The sequence below is a fragment of the Bactrocera latifrons genome, unplaced genomic scaffold, assembly GCF_001853355.1.
Source record: "Bactrocera latifrons isolate USDA-ARS-PBARC rearing strain unplaced genomic scaffold, ASM185335v1 scaffold_203, whole genome shotgun sequence".
Lineage (NCBI taxonomy): Eukaryota > Metazoa > Arthropoda > Insecta > Diptera > Tephritidae > Bactrocera > Bactrocera latifrons.
In genome coordinates this window covers 43604-62896 of record NW_017535553.1, presented here as the reverse complement: position 1 = coordinate 62896, position 19293 = coordinate 43604, and the positions used below count along the sequence as shown (strand labels likewise).

At 38.3% G+C, this 19293-nt stretch overlaps 1 protein-coding gene across 7 annotated transcripts in view; it reads left to right on the top strand.

Annotated features, from left to right (window-relative positions):
- LOC108968122 (centaurin-gamma-1A) overlaps positions 1 to 18809 on the top strand; it is a 262919-nt gene extending 244110 nt beyond the window's left edge. For 5 of the 7 annotated variants that reach the window (XM_018931910.1, XM_018931909.1, XM_018931911.1 and 2 more), the window contains 8 exons: positions 84 to 316; positions 13285 to 13426; positions 13562 to 13696; positions 13836 to 15368; positions 15450 to 15567; positions 15642 to 15860; positions 16505 to 16649; positions 16725 to 18809. In XM_018931910.1, coding sequence (XP_018787455.1) covers positions 84 to 316; positions 13285 to 13426; positions 13562 to 13696; positions 13836 to 15368; positions 15450 to 15567; positions 15642 to 15860; positions 16505 to 16649; positions 16725 to 17177 — 2978 coding nt within the window. In that variant the 3' untranslated portion in view covers positions 17178 to 18809. Of the gene's footprint in view, positions 1 to 83; positions 317 to 11052; positions 11230 to 13284; positions 13427 to 13561; positions 13697 to 13835; positions 15369 to 15449; positions 15568 to 15641; positions 15870 to 15920; positions 16052 to 16504; positions 16650 to 16724 lie in introns of those variants that run through there. The other 2 variants (XM_018931914.1, XM_018931913.1) reach the window with 2 other exon arrangements.
- Positions 18810 to 19293: the final 484 nt, after the last annotated feature.

Here is a 19293-nt window from a genome sequence, read left to right as displayed (position 1 = left end):
GTTCTATATTTTTAATTTTAATTCTTTGTTTTGCAAAATCAGTAGTGTATATAAAATTTTTGTTTTTTCTTTGCATTTTACAGACTCTTTCGTCAACAGTCAAGAATGGACGATCTCACGTTCAGTGCCCGACTTGCGCCTAGGCATAGTTGGTTCATTGAACTCCGGCAAATCAGCTTTAGTGCATCGTTATTTAACTGGTTCCTATATGCAAGAGGAGTCGCCTGAAGGCGGTCGCTTTAAGAAGGAAGTATTCATAGATGGCCAAAGTTATTTATTACTGATAAGAGATGAAGGCGGACCACCAGAAATGCAGGTAAGCATGCATATAAAAGGTTTATTAATAAAAAAAATTAAATTGCAACTTGTGTAAAATGCCTCGAAATATTAGTATTTTGAATGTCCATAATTTCTTTTTACTCAAGAGCCTAATTAAACGAATTGTTTTTCTTCTTTTTCACTGGCGTAGACACAGCTGTGTTTTAGGAAATAATTAAAATTTCGTGAGTCGTCAATTGTTTCTTATTATGTTGACTTACGTGCTTCTGAATTAAAATTTTCAGTTGTATTCAGTGCTTACTTTGTCTGTCTTGACGATTTTCGTTTATTAAAAGCTCACACTTCGTTGCTTACTCGTGAATTCAAAAATAATACCGTAACTACGCACCACCCTCCATATTCACCAGAAATGATTCCTTACGATTTCTTTCTTTTTGTATTTCCAAAAATAAGGATCTTTAAAGGACTGTCGCTTTGTTTACCAATTTACGTCAGCTATTAAATGATTTTACTTATCATCAATTAATAGCTTAGGTGCCTCAATGCGTGCTTTGTTTTCGCATTGATTTTATTCACTTATAACCTAGCATACATTTAGGCTTGGCCTTCCAAGTAATTTTGCGTTGATTGTCGTGCAAATTGTAGTTAAATCGATAATAAAACTTTTACGTCATAAACTACGTAATTGTTGACGTATTTCTGCTTTATACAGGCATATACGGTATATATTTTTATCAATTACGACTATTAACATGATGTACTCTACAAAATTGTGTAAGCAACGCAACTAATGGGTGTGTTTTTGGCAGCAAAATTAGTTATGACTTAATTTTTTTGAGAAATCTGTTGAAATGGCATTCTGCAGCAAATCAGTGTCTTCATCAGGTGTCTACTTAGTAATAATTTTTAAAAACTTTTTAGCGCGATATTTTTTAATGTGTAAACTATCGAATCATGAAAACAATTTTAAATTTTTTAATTTTCATAATTTTTTTTTTCAATTTCAAAAAGTGTTTTTTGTTTTTAATCAAAAGCTTGAAGTCAAGTCGAATTAACCATCACCAAAAGCTTCCACCTGGTTTGTGCTTTTGTTCAACTATTTCTATTGCTGTTCCCAGACCAGCTCATGGTGTTGAGCGTAATGTCTAGAAATTAATTGTCATATGGGACATTTTCTCCTGATAAAACTGTTGCTTAAACTATTTATTTAGAAAAATATTATTTATTTAAACTTAGTGCTTCATTACTTCCTCAAACTGCTAACAATAGCATATATATTTGTTTTAAAACTTTCTCAGTTGCACTCATTTTTATTCACAATCCATATACCTCATTAAGTTTGGCTGCTCTGCTGCGCACATTCGCATACGGAAACCCTTACACCCACCCACACACTCACGCAACAACAGTTTCCCCTCCAACAAGCACAGCTTTTTTCTYCATTTACTTTGTAGTGCCGTTACACAATGCTACTACTTCTGCCACCACGTTTTGCTTGGCTGAGTGCGACTCGGTGAGGTAAAAGTGCCAAAGGGTTTGCTCGTGCCTTCGTTATTTTCTACACAAGACTCCTGCTTATTGTTAACTTTAAAAACCCATTGACTATTATATTTTTGTGGAGTCAAAGGGAAGTTATTACGACAATAGTCTGCAAAAGTACTACAAACTTTGTAAGGAATATGTGTTAAAGCACAGTTATTTACAACATTTTAAATAAAGTTTTAATCTGGAACAAAATGATTTAAAGTCACAGTTTTCTTAGCAATACAAAGCATTGCAACAATAAAGGATACATGCCTTTCTATATGCATTATCTGTCTCATAGCATTTCTGCACCCACTGTTTTGCACTTTTAATCATTTATCATCCCAAGTCATTGCGAGATTGCTTTCGCGGAAGTGAAAACACGTAGAGTGTGGGCACTTTGGGGGTGTAAAGTCAAACTTACAAAGTGTTTTCAATTGCAAATGATCCGTATTTAGGTCAATTGTTGTCCTTTTTGTTATTTACGATACATAGATTCCACTCAAACTTGCAGACTTACAGCCTCACAATCTCAAAAGGCAGAGGGTGCGCTTTTGTCTTTGGAATTCAAGCGGATTTTTTTCGCATTGTTCGTATGAGTATGAGAAAAACAATAAAACTGTTTGTCATCACAATAATGCGAGTGTAAAGCAGAAGCCTTATTTCGTAGWGTCTTCATTGTCAGTAAGATTCCTAAACGAAGAATGAGAGTAGAATATGTGCTTATGGCTATATTTCAGATTTCACAGCGAAGGCTTACATCGGGTTCGTTTCTCGCTTATTGCTTTTATTTTCTATGACTACTATTGGGTTATACTTAGAGAGATTTCTATAGCAAGCATAAAAAGTTTATTGACTTTTTGCATTATTTTGCTTGACTGGATTTAGGTTAGTGTGCGTCGGGAAATTTGAATAGTTTTAATGAATGTTTATTGGAAAATGTATAAGAAATKCTAAATGTATAAATATTGTATATAAGCGATTCTAGGAAGACAATATATTAATCTCTTTAATTATTTTACTCTTGCCATGAGCAAAGCACTCTCACTTGCCTGGCCATCAACTTATTACGAAAAATGTGAAATTATCTCAATCCATTCAGATAAATTTTCTACATTTTTTTGAGGGGACGAGTTTCAATTACAATAATATGGTCAATGAAGAATAAGTATTCCTTTTATAACTATAAAAGCTTCCATGCGTTGCGTAAATATTTTTTTAGCAATAGGGCAGCTTTTTACTTTAATGAAGTTAAAACCAARCAACGCTTTTTTTATGTTTYACCGAAATTGTACCAGGTGTAATTAAAAGATATAGATTTGACATAMATTTTAAGGAAAATAGTTTTATATTATACATATATTTAAGAGTTTTTCATATAGAGAATTTATGATCTTCCAAATATTTTTTGCTAGTATAGCTTTATGCTTGACATTTTCATCGAAATGTGAGATTTTCAATAAATAACATACAACGTTTCATTCTATCAATATGTCTTCGTTTACATACACACATATATTTACTTCAAAGCTGCAAACTGTAATAACAAAGCTATATCCACTTGACTCGTCAGGAAATAGAAAAAAGCGCAACTTCTTTTACTTTCATTTGTATAAATGTCTCACTATACTACAGTAAATACAAATCCGATTAAAGTTCTTGAAGTAAACACAAATAGATATAAATACAMACCAACGCACTACCTAAGGGTGCCTACAAAATAAGCTTTCATCAGTTACATGCCTGTAAATAACCACAACCGGAGTTTGCACGCATTGTGTACACCTCCCTCACCATTTCTCTCATTGTCTCTTGACGCGGCGCACATGACAGGTCGGTGCTAGCTGTCTGTCTTTATTTTACCGTATGTGTAGTGGTATTTAGAATTCTTAGGTATGCACATAAGCGGAGAACTTAGAAAGAGCTTTAATGTAAGCCGCTAGAATAAGGTTACCACAAAAAAAGAATACATGACAGTGACAAGCGGTGTCATRACCCAAGAATTTGTTAATATATATTATATATAGTATAAATATGTAAAGCAAAATGTAAACTGGACTAATAAATACCAGGACACTTAGTAAATACCGAAGCAGCTTTGAGACACGAACATACAAATCGATTTCGAACTTAAAGCGCAAATATTAGGAAATTTAAACAGCACTTTGACGCATTTAGCCGAACCCTTTTGGTCGTTTTGTCACTAAATTCCAAGCAGAAAAGAGTGAAACCCATGAATTCCCACATATTGACGCTTGTGTGCCTCGTTCGGCTGCTTATTTGCAAAGTGTCAAAGTGTGAACTGTGCACTACAAAGGGCCAACTGTCACAGCACCACTAAACRCAGCCAAACACGACAAACAATCGGCTTAAAGCTGACAAACCGCAGCAAATRAGACGGTCTGGGTTAAGTATTCATTAAAAAGTRCCGTTGGCCGAGTGYGATTGCTGGGGTGGGCGCGTTTTTTTGCTAGTCTGCAAATGCCTRGCATGCACAATGGTCGGCCAACSGTTATGCTGTGGCTGTGGCTGGCCATATRACACGCTTCACATGACAAGTGAGTACCTGCATATGTATGTGCGTGTGACAAGTAAATGCATTTACATGGCGACCGCATGCCGGCGGGTCCGCCGCACAACCGGATCGATGGTAAATCAATTGCGGCATTTTAGGCGCTCGGGCAGTGGCTTGACTGTTGGCTCATGAACGATATGAGTACCTCATTCAGACATATGTATGTAAAGCAATTGTGCTGCCATGAAATACTTACATATGTTGCAAGGAGTGCGGTTTTAAAGTTGGGCACCAGCGTTTTCAACCCTTAATGCTTTAGAAGAATGCACTGTTTTGTTATTTGTTATCTGTTATTTAAATAAATGCTAAAGCCTCTTGCATTCTGCGAAAAAAATTGCCCAATCAGTGACTGTGCTKCCAGCAGGAGATTTGCGAATTTCTCCTCTAATTCCGCGCTGGAGGCGCGAATATTTGGCAATCGAAAGTGACGTGCGAGTGGGGATCGGCACGCAGGCAGCATGTCGCTTCCACATTCGCTCTTGGTGACCCTATTCTATACTATTCTATAGACTATAAGCCTTTCGAAAAATACTACAAACGCAGTTGTGCTTGCATTTTTTCGGCGCAGCGTTTTTTTTTTTTCTGTGTTCGTAGTCAACAACTCTTTTGTTTGTGCAATTTTTCAATATGTCAATATTTGCAAACCTCGTAGCGATAAATGGTAAAAGGCGAATTAAACAMAAGTAAAAATTGCGCGCGCGATTTTTCCGTTCAACCCCCCGGCTTAAAGCTGCATACATGTATGTACATACCGTTATGATATTTTTGTAATTTTCGCTTGTATACCGCGCTAGTTGTTGGGATTATAGTTTTAATCCCGCTTTTCACAATTTTCAATTTCTAATATGTTTACCGTAGAACTTTCATATTCCTCATACTTTTTGGTCTGAGCYAGCCACGCGCCGTTATTTTTCCTACTCTGGCCTCGTTTGCTRTTTGCTCTACACTCGCATTCGTTTTTTTGCTTTTTTGTTTGCTTTGCTCTGGGTAGTGAAACTTTTTTCATGCTGTTTTTTTCTCCAACCACGTGTTATCGACTGCTGTTATCGTTAAGCCTTTAATGCCGCTGGCTTGTGCATATTTTTATAATTTCATTTCATTTGAAATATCAATTCACGCGTTAAATTCCCTTTTTTATATGCAAAGTGAATATGAAATGGAATATTCATGACAGGCTGCATTAAGTGTTGGGTGCATATTGAGTATTTACTTTGTAAAAACATTCTATTAACGAATGTTTATGAATGCAATAAAAATATATTGCATTGCCAATGCTTTTTATTAATGTAAAGATAATGAAAAATTAATCAGTTGGGAAAAGCAATTATTTTTTTAATTAATACGCTTAATGATGGATATATTGGGTAGTCGAAAAGTCTTTTCGTATTTTGTCAATAGATGTCGTTGCAGTCGTATATATCCAGTGCTACCAATCACATTGTGTAATACCATATAGTGCTAGAAAGGTGAGATTTTTGAGCAACATTTCAATAACAAAACAACAAAAATAAATTCGGGGAAGTTGAAAAAAAGTTACAGCTGTTCTAATTTTTTGTAAAAATAATGAAGAAATTTGATATATTTTGAAATTTTTGTATAAGAAAGGGAAGAATGACCACGCAAGCCACCAATGAAATTTGTGAAGTTTACGGAGACAATGCTGTATAACCWCGTGTAGCACAACAATGGTTCGCTCGCTTCCGCTCTGGAACTTCCGATGTGAAAGATGCACCTCGCTTTGGTTGATCTATCGTTGAAAAATTGGATGAAATTATGGAAAAGATTGACCAGGAACRTCGCATGAGCAGCCATTACATCGCTAAGGAACTTGACATTCATCATCAAATGATTTTAAACCATTTAAAAACGGCAGGCTACGAAAASAAGCTCGCTGTTTGGGTACCACATGAATTGTCTGTGAAAAATTCAATTTAGTGAATTAACATCTGCAATTCTTTGCTGAAAGAACAGGAAATCGAACCATTTTTAAAGCGGAGATGAAAAGTGAGTCAAATACGACAATAATGTGCGAAATGATCATGGTCCAAGTGTGGTGAAGCTCAACAAATAGTCGCAAAGTCRGGATTGACGCTTCGAAAGGGAGTGCTGAGTATTTGGTGGGATTAGAAAGGAATCATTCACTATGCGCTACTCCAGCCTACTAGAACGACTGATTCTACATTTTACTATCAACAAACAACTGATTAGATTGAAGCAAACAGCAAAAAAAAAAAGATTAATAAAAAACGGCCAGAACTGATCAACAGAAAGGTCTTCGTCTTCGTCTTTTTGATGWCTTAGCAAAAACTGGGGGAGCTTGGCTGGAAGTTTTGATGCATCCGCCATATAGCTCTGACCATGCAYCACCGGACTACTATTTGTTTCGGTCAATACAGAATTTCATTAATTGAGTAAAGTTGGCTTCGTGAGAAGCGTGTGAAAGTACTTGGTGCAGTTTTTCGCCGAAAAACCAGAAAAGTTTTACACTGATGGAATAATGTAGCTAGCGGAAGAATGGCAAACAATGTTCGACCAAATTAGTACATATTTGGTTCATTAAAGTTCATTATAAATAAAAAAAAAATTTAAGTTTGATTAGATGTCCTCTTAAACTTTTTCGACTACCCAATAGTTTATGAGAAAAGAGCGCTCAAAGTCAAAAACAGCTGCTTTGGTACACTGTATGTTTGTGTCTGTAAGCGTGTGTAAAAATTAATTAATTTTATATGCCTTTGTACTTTGCTTCCTACTGTTCGTCTTAGAGTACATAATTCGCATATAAATCACAWTTTGGTTTGCATTAAAAATGCATGAATACGTAACTCCATCAAAAGCATAAATAAATGTGTGAAAATGCTGCATGCAACCACTTYRGCACGCAACAAWAAGCTTTGCATGCGAGGAAAAATMAACCACAAAGGCTCCGAACCAAATGMAGCGGAAGGCAAACGCGCTAGTTCAATGCTTCGAAGACAAGCCACCACCCACCCATGGACCCTRTCTATGCKTGCAAGTGCTGCACAGAGCAAYAGCGCTGCTTGTGGCCATTTAATTTCATRGCAATTGCTACACCTTCAACAATGCAGCGGGCAATGAAAATTCAACGCGCACCCCACAAGTAAAGTGTTAGTTTTGTGTGATCGACAGGAAGGATGCAGGAAACGGCGGGTGAAATCGCCATACGACAATTGTATTGTCGCAGAGTGTTTATGCTCATGATTGAATACAAGAAACTCACATGACACATACATRTAGAYATAGATACGAAAGCAATGCACACAAGGCTGAGTTGTGCTTAAAATTCATACTTGCTGCAATAATGACGGCATAACGATCATTAGAGCACCGAGCTGACGACTCCGATTGAAGTGATATGCGTCTCAAGTGCACGTGCCAATGCCGCCGTTCAACGTCGCTAACAAATCTGTACCTAACAAGGAAGCGCTTTCACGCCGACACACGTCTTCGCGGCACCCGTAAGCTTGCATACAAAGGGAAACATAATGAATCCGTAGCATGCACACCCCGCAGCCAGCAGCTGAAGTAAAGATATGGCTGCCTTCATGTCAGTTGCACTTCTCGTCTGCCGCTGATAACAGCAAACRCCTGCAAGACAGTCACACCGCTCTTTATTGTTATTGTTTTGCTTTTTGTGTTGCCATACTCTGGCAAATGTCACTAACGCCTCGCGTCTACTATTTATATCGCAYGCGTTASYAAGAAAAACTGCAGTGTCGCAGTGATTTGTGAAAGCTCTAGCACCGGCGTTGTGAAACCGTCATAAGCGCCTGCAGCTCGGCACGCGCAGTTCGACAAATTGGAAAAGAATGTCTCATATCAACAACAACAGCAGCCGCGGTGGCAGTGGCARGCAAATAATGGTACCAGCAGCGTGCAATACAAGTCTGCTGCTCCCAACTACGTTCATGAAAGGTGGGGTTCTGACGCCAATGCAGTCTCACTCACTTAAAAAGTCTCCTCAAGCGCCATTCAAGGCTGCATTCAAGGTTGTCGCTGGCAAGTAAAAGACTGGCAGTGGCAACCATTTGACATTTTCTGCATTGCGCCTTTCAAATGGACACTCCATCAAATCGCATGCATGAAATCTACGCCAAAGAAAGCAACAACTATGTACAGCAATAGAAAATTGCTAGCGCCATCTTTGATATATGAGTATACAGTGCAGAAGTGACTGTTTTGAGCTGGTAGTGCCACAAAGGATGCAAACAGGCTATGGAATAATCTAATTTATCTTTTTTTGTAGTGTTGCCAACCTGTTTATTTTTTAGTTTTATCTGTGAATCTTTAGTGCATATACATTCGTTAAAAGTGCACGTGCTTTCTCACATTTACTTAGTCAAGTCAATCAGTGATAAGTCCAACGTCTTGCATAATCCAAWAGCCAGGTTTATAATTAGTAATTTAGCCGTGCAGTTAAGGAACTAATTAGTACATATTGTATAATTTGCTACCGCTGCACTATTCCTATTATATTTATTACAGTTCAAACCACGTGCGCTTAGATCCTTGATAGGCACGTAAGGKTTGGTAAACTGTGTTTCCTTTAAGTTCTGTTATTTTTGCAATAGCGCACCAGTCGTTTCTCCTTTTTAGTGTGTGGCGCCAATTGGTGATTCCAAGCGAAGCCAGGTCCTTCTCCACCTTTTAAATAACACTGGTTGCAAAAAAGAGCTGGGCACATGAGTGTCACACGAGTTAAGGCAAAAATACTCATGCACTGAATTTTCATTTGTAAGTCGCTGCGGAGTCGCAACCAAACCGAACCATTTCTGAAGCGGATACTGATGAAAATTGAGTCACTTGSGACAACGTCAGCAGCAAAAGGTAGTGCTGGAATCGGGATGAGCCGGCTTAAACTGTGGCCAGGCCAAGAAAGACTTCTTGGTTTGGCTATATTTTTCGTAAAATTGGCAGGGAATCATGAAATATAAGCTGTATGACCATACTCTTAATTCGGACCTTTACTGTCATCAATTGAACCATCTAAAATTGGCTAGTAGGAGAACATCGTTATTAGTCGCCTGGAGCCAAGATAGATCAGTTTGAGATTGCAGGGGAATATTATAATAATATACTTTATGGCTAAACTCTTAATTGGAACATGTACTGTCAGCAATTGGATCGTCTGAAGAGAGCAATATGACAGAAGTGGCCAGATTTGGTCAATAGGAGAGAAATGGTGTTCTATCAGGACAATGTTAGATCACACATCTCAACGGCGGCTCGCTGAAAGCTGCTGGAGCTTTGCTGGGAGGTGTTTATGCATACACTGTATATTCCGGACCTCTTACCAAGTTATTACTACCTCTCCCAGTCTAAGGCGAATGATTTTGCTGGTAAAAAGTGCGCCTCAAGAGAAACTTGTGAGAATCGAATGTTCCAGTTTTTTACCAATAGATACAAGGGTTACTATGACAKTGGCATTATGAACTTGCCTTCGAAATGACAGTAAGTTATCGAATAAAACGCTGCATATTCGACTWAAGTCGGAACTTTCTAACTATGTTAAAAACAAACTTCAAACCTTTATATAACAGATCTTTTGAGTCTTTACACGAAGTTTTCACCGTGTATTGGCAAATTGAAACAAAAATTCATGAATATATTTGCCATATTTCACCCATTGCATGGGTTGGAATTGAATTGAGAGAGTTCAAAAATCACAACACCGTGCGCTTACACTGACGTACGGCGTTTATCAAGCGCCGAGGGCAAAAAAAGTTACGCTTTAAAACACTGTGCTGTAAGCAGCTCAACAAATTCACTTTTCCTATTACTGCTTCATATGCTGTTGTTGCATGAACACAAACACAGCCACCACCTAAGCCACCCACCCGCTGTAGCTGCAGCACGTTGTGGGCCTTCCGCCGACAGAATTTGTGTCGTGCACGCTTCCGCTTCGGCGATGTAACCATTTGAACAGCGAAAATAAAAGCAATACAATTAAATATTTCGTGCCAACAATTTATGCATGACATATAGAATACCGTATACCGAATCAAAACTACACACAGATACATATGCGTGCATGTATATGTGTGTATAAGCGAGGTATGTAGTCATCAGTCATTTGCTGTGTCGCCAGCGCGTCGCTCGAGGACATCATTACCATCCACAGAGGCCCATGATCAACAGCACCACCACCACCCCAACAAAATGTGCGAGTTTGTGCCACCACCACCAACAACAACACCCCCACCCCACTTGCCATACTTGTGCGTTTTGCCGCCGTCGCCAACATAACCATTCATATTTGTTGCCGTCAGCGTCGCCGACGTCTGGTGTTTTGGCACAAACAAAAAATGGATTTTCCCCGACCATAACGGCAGAGCAGCGCACACCCTCTCTCTCCTCCTCGTCACCCGGTTAGTCGATACTTTGCCGTGACAGCGCTTTTTCCTATTTTATTTGCCTACAAATGCACACAATAACAATAAAAACAACAGCAATGGAAACATCAACAGCAACTGAGACAGAGACCGAAGCTCAAGCTTTGACACTGTATGTGTGAGCGTTCGKGTGTGTGTGTTGGTGTGTTGGTGTGCTTCAAATATGAATCCTGGAGTATATACTGTTGCCGGCTGACTGTTTGCCTGCCTTCCTGGTTCACTGGCTGCTCGGCGAGTTAGTGTTGTGTTAGCTGGCAAGAAAGACGGTTGCGAAAGCGAGCTTTGCCTAGAAAATTGTGTTAGAAGTTGGTTTSTGTTGTTTGTGTATTATAAACGCTGCTACGTGAAAGGCATACTTTAAGGCGCCAAATGGTTTAAATTGTAAAAAGAAGTGTTAAAAAACGATTTTTTGAYAATTTCAACACCTTAACTGAAAAAAGGGTAAGATACTTTTATTATTTAAGCCGTTTGCAGCGTATTTGTTGAGAAGCAGCCGCTGTGTCTGTTGACCAAATACGCTCTCCAACCCACACCAGCCCGCATACGCACACAGCTATGCATATATTTTCTATATATATATGTATGTAATTTGTTGCAGTAGCTTGTTCTCTGAGCGCGTGCCGTGTGTATTACTCCGCTTGTGGCATAAAACTCTACAAAAAACACCCTCTCAACAAGCGGAAGTACACAGGTTGCAGGCTGATTGCCACCTTCACGCACACCTTCGACGAGAGTTGCACTTTGGGGCTGCTAATGTTTTGTAATCCTGCGCACTGTGCAGTAGCATTCACCCAACTGCCACAAACAGCTTCTGCAACAGCAATTATTATACATACATATATATATATATATATTCATATTTGCAGTAGCAACAGCATAACACTGTAGCCTTCATCTACGACAACAGCGGCAGCAATAGGCACATATGTATATGCACGGCCTCTGCTTGACGTGCAACAAAGCTGTTGCAGCCAGTTATTTGCCACTTGAATGCGCTGCATGCAGCGTAGCATAGTCAGACAAATGCAAATATGCAGAGCAACACACTCTAGTCCAAATATACACATAACTCCAAGTTGAATTTTTCTTTACTTGATGTTAGTATACATATGTATATCGTCACTTAAAATGCAAAACAACGTAACATCGAGAATGGTAATTGAGTTTTTTAGTGGTTATGGTTCACTACATCATATTACATATAAGAAATAAAAATTCAGTTGCCGCTCTCAGATATAACCAATATTATAACCAGTTTATAACCAATATTATAACTAATTTATAACCGATATATAACCACTTTATAACCAAAACTCAATTTATTTTCAATATTACTGGTTTCTATTATACCTTCGCCTGTAAATCTTGTAAAAAGTGACCTTACGTTATTTTACATTTTAGCTGACGATATACATATAGATATGTATACGCTGACTTCACTTTATATATGTATGTATATGTAGGTATTTGTAGCAGCAAATGCGATATTTTAGCGAACATTTGAAAGTTCATTATCCTATGTTCCAGCTTGCTTGCGGACAGTCTTCAAACTACATCACACTTTGGTACATTTATTCATTTATTAAAGTAAAGTAAAAAAAAATCAAAAAGTAAAATTATGATTTATTTTAAGTAAACTTTAAACCAAAAAATTCTAATTTAAAAAGTGCTGCGTTCTCAATTTCTCTCATATGAATACAGTTTTCTGCAATACATACACACGTGCAGGTGCTACTTGCCCTCCCCCAAAACTATGCTACACCTCGTTGACTCCCACTTCATTAAGCATGCATGTAAAGCGCGCCAAGTGCTTTATGAGCTTTGTTCGTTGGGCTCCAAGCATCTGTGTATGTGTGCCCACAAGTACATACAATTAAAACTACAACAAATTCTACTGCGCTGTCCAGTCGCACACGTAAGAAATATGCCTTTCTTCTTTTCGAACTTCAACTTCTATAGCGCTTATGCGCCTACTCCACTCGAAGCTTTTGTGTTTTCAAGCACCGCAATGCCRCCGTCAACACTTCTATGCTTTTCTACATACATATAACGTTACATAAATATTATTTATTTGTATTGTTTGTGCTTACATTTAGCTTGTAAGTGAGTTTTTTGTTTGCCAACAAATGTCGCTGGCTGGTACCTTGGTTACTTAACCTTTACTTAGGCATAGCAAAGTCAAGGGCTTACAGTTGTTGTGATTTGGCAACGCATGCTTTAGCAAATTCTGGCGCTAAGTGTGCACTAAGATGTATGATTTTCCCCTGCATTTTGTTGGATTTTGGATTTAAATATTCCTCTATTCTTCTATACTTTAGCAGTTATTTATTGCCTCATACAAATTACCAGACGTTTTTATGCTTCATATACATATTTATTTTACATTATATTTATTCATAAGTTAACTTATTATATAGTGCTGCATTGTGATGCAATTTCTTTTAACTGCTCATTGCCCAATTTACTACATTCAACCCTTTTTCTGTGTTCTTGCAGTTTGCCGCTTGGGTTGACGCTGTGATTTTCGTCTTTAGTCTCGAGAACGAGAGCAGTTTCAACACAATTTACAATTACTACAATAAAATGGCGCATTTTCGCAATGGTCAGGATTTGCCAATGATTTTAGTTGGCACACAAGGTGAGTGTTTTGATCGGCTTTGTATGCACAAGTGCACTCACACATACTTGACTCGACCGCCGCGTTTTGTTAAATTGTATTTGAAGAGTTTTATTTTTTAAATTTCATTTTTATTGCTTTTCGTATATTCCATAGATGCAATTAGTGAGCGCAACCCACGTGTGATTGATGACTCTCGCGCGAGAAAACTGGCAAACGACCTAAAGCGTTGCTCGTACTACGAAACGTGCGCCACATATGGTCTCAATGTTGAAAGAGTGTTTCAGGACGGTATGTTGCTTTAYAAATTTCTTGTATTTTAAGTATTGTATGCTATYCACCAACKTTACCAAGTTGGCTWCAAATAATTAMRTTTTTTTCACTCATACTAACCCACATAATTTCTRATAAATTTCCCTTTCCTTCATAGCTTGTCAGAAGATCCTCCAGCAGCGCATTCCCCTACCCCCAACCGTCAACTCCCGACCCACAACGCCGCAAGGCACACGCCTCGGCATCGCCTCCTATCACCACAACTCCAACAATCATGGCGGCGCGAATGCAAATGGCTTCTCTGCATCCACTTCGTCGGTGCAGGGCGCCGTATCCACCAGTAATTTAACGCTGCCTCACCGCCATCACGCGCTGTCCACATCGTCACATCACATACCGATGCGCATGAGCGCCGAYTTCATGCACACCGAGCAGCAACAGAGCTTGCCGCCCAGTCAGAAGGCGTGGCAACAGCAAAAAGAGCAGCAGCAGCGTGATCGTGAACTAACCATGCTCACAAACGAAAACAATAACATCACCAAATTCACACCCACACATCACCAACAGCAGCAGCCGCAACAACAACAACAACAACAGCAGCAGCAATCGAGTCACCAAACAGCTGAAAGTTTGCCACCGTTGAGTTTGGTGCCRCTGCGCGAGAATAGGGATAATGGCAGTGGTGGCGGCGGCGGCAGCGGCGGTGGTAAGGATCTGCCGACACCCACATCTACGCCTACAACAAGTCGCAAAAGTCGACGGCGTTCAAATCTCTTCATTCCCTCCTCCTCGAAGAAGGGCGAGAAGGATTTGAAAAATGGCGAATTGGGTAGCGGACGATCCATACCAATCAAACAGGGTTACCTCTACAAACGCTCCAGCAAATCGTTGAACAAGGAATGGAAGAAGAAATATGTGACGCTCTGTAATGACGGGCGACTCACATATCATCCATCGTTGCACGATTACATGGACGATGTGCATGGTAAGGAAATACCGTTACAGTACGTAACTGTAAAGGTGCCGGGACAAAAACCGCGCGGTTCGAAATCAATCATCACCAACAGCGCGCTCACAACGTCAATGCACTCGAATGGACGCGGTCACAGTCAAAACGGTTTGAGCGAAGGCATCGGCTGTCTGTCGATTGTCAAGGATAACAAGGAAAAAAAGGTGACCGAAAAGGTGCTGCTCACTGCTTTCGACACGCTGCGCGAACCGGTGAAATCGAATTCTTCGCAACAAACCAGTGGTGATGAGGGCATAGCCATGTCCAACTCCAACTCACAGACGTTTATTGCCGGCAGTGATAGCCAACAACAGCTGCAGCAGCAGCAACGCGAATTGCTCGCTGTCAATGCGGCAAACAAATTAGAATCTCAAACACCAAATGTCAAGAAACGCCATCGCCGTATGAAGAGCAGCAGCGTCAAATCAAATGAAGTGGACGATTCGGACATTTATGAGTTTTTCATCGTWTCGCTCGACTCCAAGCAGTGGCACTTTGAAGCTGCGAGCTCTGAGGATCGTGACGAATGGGTGGCTGCTATTGAGCAGGAGATCTTCAAAAGCCTTCAGGGTATCGAGAGCACGAAAACCAAACCGGCAACCACAAGTGAGCTGGCCTCAATGGTGGCGATACGCACGCGTGTACCGGGCAATGGCTTTTGCGTGGACTGCGATGCGCCGAGTAAGTGAAATATACCAGAAATTGCTGGCATTTAAATTTTTTASAAATGAATAAYATTAATGCAAATTCAAAATTTCGCAGATCCGGAATGGGCTAGCCTAAATCTGGGTGTACTCATGTGTATCGAGTGTTCGGGCATTCATCGCAATTTGGGTTCACATATTTCCAAAGTGCGTTCGCTGGGCTTAGATGATTGGCCGTAAGTATAGACTTTTTAAAGATCTTGTCAATGGAATATAACTGTTTATTAAAACAAACATTTTAATTCTACAGAGCCGGTCATCTCAGTGTAATGCTGGCCATAGGCAATAGTTTGGCGAATTCGGTGTGGGAGRCGAATACGCGGCAACGCACCAAACCTAGGCCCAATTCCACACGTGAGGAGAAGGAAGCGTGGATAAGGAGCAAATATGAATCCAAAGAATTTTTAGCACAATTCAATGCTAATACAAATACAACGCCGGGACAGCAATTAATAGAAGCGGTGATCAGGTGAGTGAAAGAGACATTTTTATTAGTTGAACCAACAGTACGTAAACCATGTTCCGACCGACACTTGATCCCGAGATTTAGGCTGTTGAGTAGCTTATCACTAGATTCAGCAATATTTCGCCATACAGAAATTACAATTGTTAATATCGGCAACCACGAGATTTGAAGCTAAGCTATTCAAAGTCTCCTCATGCGGCTCTGATATAGCGGCATCAGATCATCACAACTGATTTAGACATTTCAAACATTTCAAATAGAAAAAATGTAAACAAACAGATGAATTAAAAGCAATGCATCAGAATTCAACTGGCAAAAGTCTTCCCAAATCAAAAAAAAAACAAAAAAAAAAAAACAATACCAACTGCATTATTTCCGTTAAAAATATTTAAACCAAATCCCTTTAATAACAAAATATGCTTTTACAAGTATTAAAAGATATAAATTATTTAATGTCAAAAACTGCTGTTTTTGAAATCTCCAACGGCAGCAAGGACAGTCMAAATAAGCGAATAAATTGGCTGTGATATAATCACTTTAAATTGTTGGTCGGAACATGGTATAACATAACATCACAATCAAATCACTTGAAACATTCACCAATATATGCATTTTGTGTAACATCTTCCGTTTACTCTCAAATTCAGATCGGACATTAAGTCTATTGTGTTGATACTCGCCACCGCTAACAGCGAAGTGACCAATGCTAACGTGAGTCCACGTGATGTGCGGACACCACTGCTGCTGGCTTGTGCCATCGGAAATTTGGCCATAGCGCAGCTGCTTATTTGGGTAAGTCAAATTTTGTGTACTTCACTAAAAATATATTTAAAAAAAAAACATTTCTAACCTTCTTATTGTATATAGAACGGAGCCAACATTAAGCATACTGATCATGAGGGACGCACCTGTTTGGCGTACGCGCGAGCAGCACAATCATTGGCAACAGCAAAATCGCTGAAGGCTGCCTCCGCCGCAGCTGCGGTCGCAAACGCGGCAAACGGTAGCAACACGAACACAAACTCGAGCACTGCAAGCAATACGAGTTCCTGTTCGTCGACCGCATCCACCACAGCCACCACCACAACAACAAGCAATGCGACGAACAGTGCCACAGCAAGTGGCGCAACATCAGCACCGGCAACAAATGGTGGCATACCAGCGCCACAGTACAGTGTCGAAGAGACAACAGCGCTGGTGGAGCTGCTAACGAGCTTGGGTTGCCCCGAGTCGGCGCCCTTGACGGCCAGTGGCACGCTACCGCGTCGTCGCGACACGCTAGGCACACCCTACGAGAAGACCGTATCGGGTGTCATTTAAAGAGCTGGCACTTGAAAGGGAAAGGCAACGCGCTTTGGCCGTTTGCAATAACAATAAGCTTATAGTCTAAATTAAAAGCTGTACAACAGTTGAAGTATTGACATTAGTAGAGGAAAAATGTATGGCAATCGTGCGTTGGACATATAGCCACAATTTGCTTATTTAGTTATAGTCATGTAGATATATGTGTGTATATGCGTCTGTCTGAAGTCGGTATAAGTTGAATTGGAAGGAAATAATAATTTATCATGCGTCGTAGAGAAAGTGCTATCGTAATGGAGAGCTGAATAGCCACTTTTTAATCTTTTAATTAGCCGAATTTAATTTATTACGCATTTTAACTATGTATTTTTAAATAAAGTAATTTAATAATTAAAGCAAGCATATTGGAAGTTAGTATGATAGTACGAAGTTTGTTTTCCAATTGAGCACAGCAAGCTTTCAGCTGTTTCAGTTTTAAATCACAAGAAAGTATGTAAATTAGCAAACAAACTCGTATAAGCTGTTAATGTAATTTTTATTTTTTTTTTTTTAAATCTTATTATGACAAAGTAAATGTATTGTATGTATGTTGGTATGCATGTTTACTTTATATACGTACATAAGTACATTATATATACATATATTTTTTTCTGTGTAAGCTCCGAGTTAAAAATGTAGATGTTAGTCCCTACACTCGCAAGGAGTACGCTTTAAAATGTAAAAAAATGAATAGAAATATCTGCACCTCAATCTACTTTTAAACAAGATTTCTGTTAGGCACTTTTAACTGACAATCTTAAAGTAAGTTTATTTTTATGTTGAAAAACAGCAAAAATCGCTTTTATTTAAGTTTATTTATGTTAAAATAATTACGTTTAACTTTTTGCTAACTAAACCAATCGTTACCGTTTAAATGATAAAAATTGCTAAATATTATTTTATTTCGAGTGCTCGAAAAAAAATTTAAAAAAAATATTAAAACAACGCTAAATAATTATTTAAAGTTATACCGAGAATACTATGCAGTTTTGAAAATGTAAGAAATAATAAAAAACTGTTTACGAATCGAAATATTACGCCTTGCCAAATACTTTTACAAAATGCTATACTCTCACCTGTCACTTAAAAATTATATATTCGCAATCTCTTTTAAACAGAATTTATTTTGAAAGAAAAGTTTAGTGGAATTTCAAAGAATGATTTTAAAAAGAAACCTGCAAATTGTCGCTTCATTACTTGTTTTTTTTTTTATGTTTTTGTGAATTTTTTTTTATGTAATTTTGCATAAATTTTCTGATAATTCGAAAAAATTGCTTATCAGAATAATCACTTTGCAAAAAGTCACTCAGAACAGTTTACAAAATATTTTCATACACAAAAAAACGAGATATTTATTTAGTGTTTTTTTTCGAGTAAAATATTTTTAAAACCTATTTTCATAAACATTTTATTTGTTGTTGTTCTGTTAAGCTTTGTTTATATCACTTTTAAACAGCTCTGCCTGCAATGTGAACCGATGCGAGTACATTAGGTATACATTTTTGTTTAATTGATGTTTGAATACGCTTCATGTTTTTGAAAACAATCACTTTTTGTTTTATTTTTTATTTTTATTAATTAAAAAATTTAGTTATTATTTAGTTGATTTGTATTGTGTGGAAAATATAATACAATAAAATATTATTTAATTTGCATAAATTGTTTTGTTTTATTTGTTGTTGCGGAAAGTTCGATTGATGCAATTTTTAAAAATATGTAAAATATTTTTTATAGTTTATGCTAACTGACAAGCACATTTTGTGCTCTCAATCAAGGTGAAATTATATTTGGGGACTCAAATCAGAGTAAATAGCACAGAAACAAGTGCCGTTCTTTCCTTGAAGCTGTACTATCTTTTCATGGAGACCGAAACAAGCTTAAAGATAATTGGTGTTCAAAATGAAAAAACGCAAAAATGCACACTGAGGAATGTCGTTCATTTTTTTGTAGTTAGGGGCATCTTCAAAGAGTTGTTCTACTTTTTTGTTATTGAAACACAAACATTTTCGATTTGTGTTATTTCCTATTAGTTTCTGGAAGTATAAAGATGAAAAGAGTCAGCACTTGAAATACAATTTCTGAAATGATAGTGACA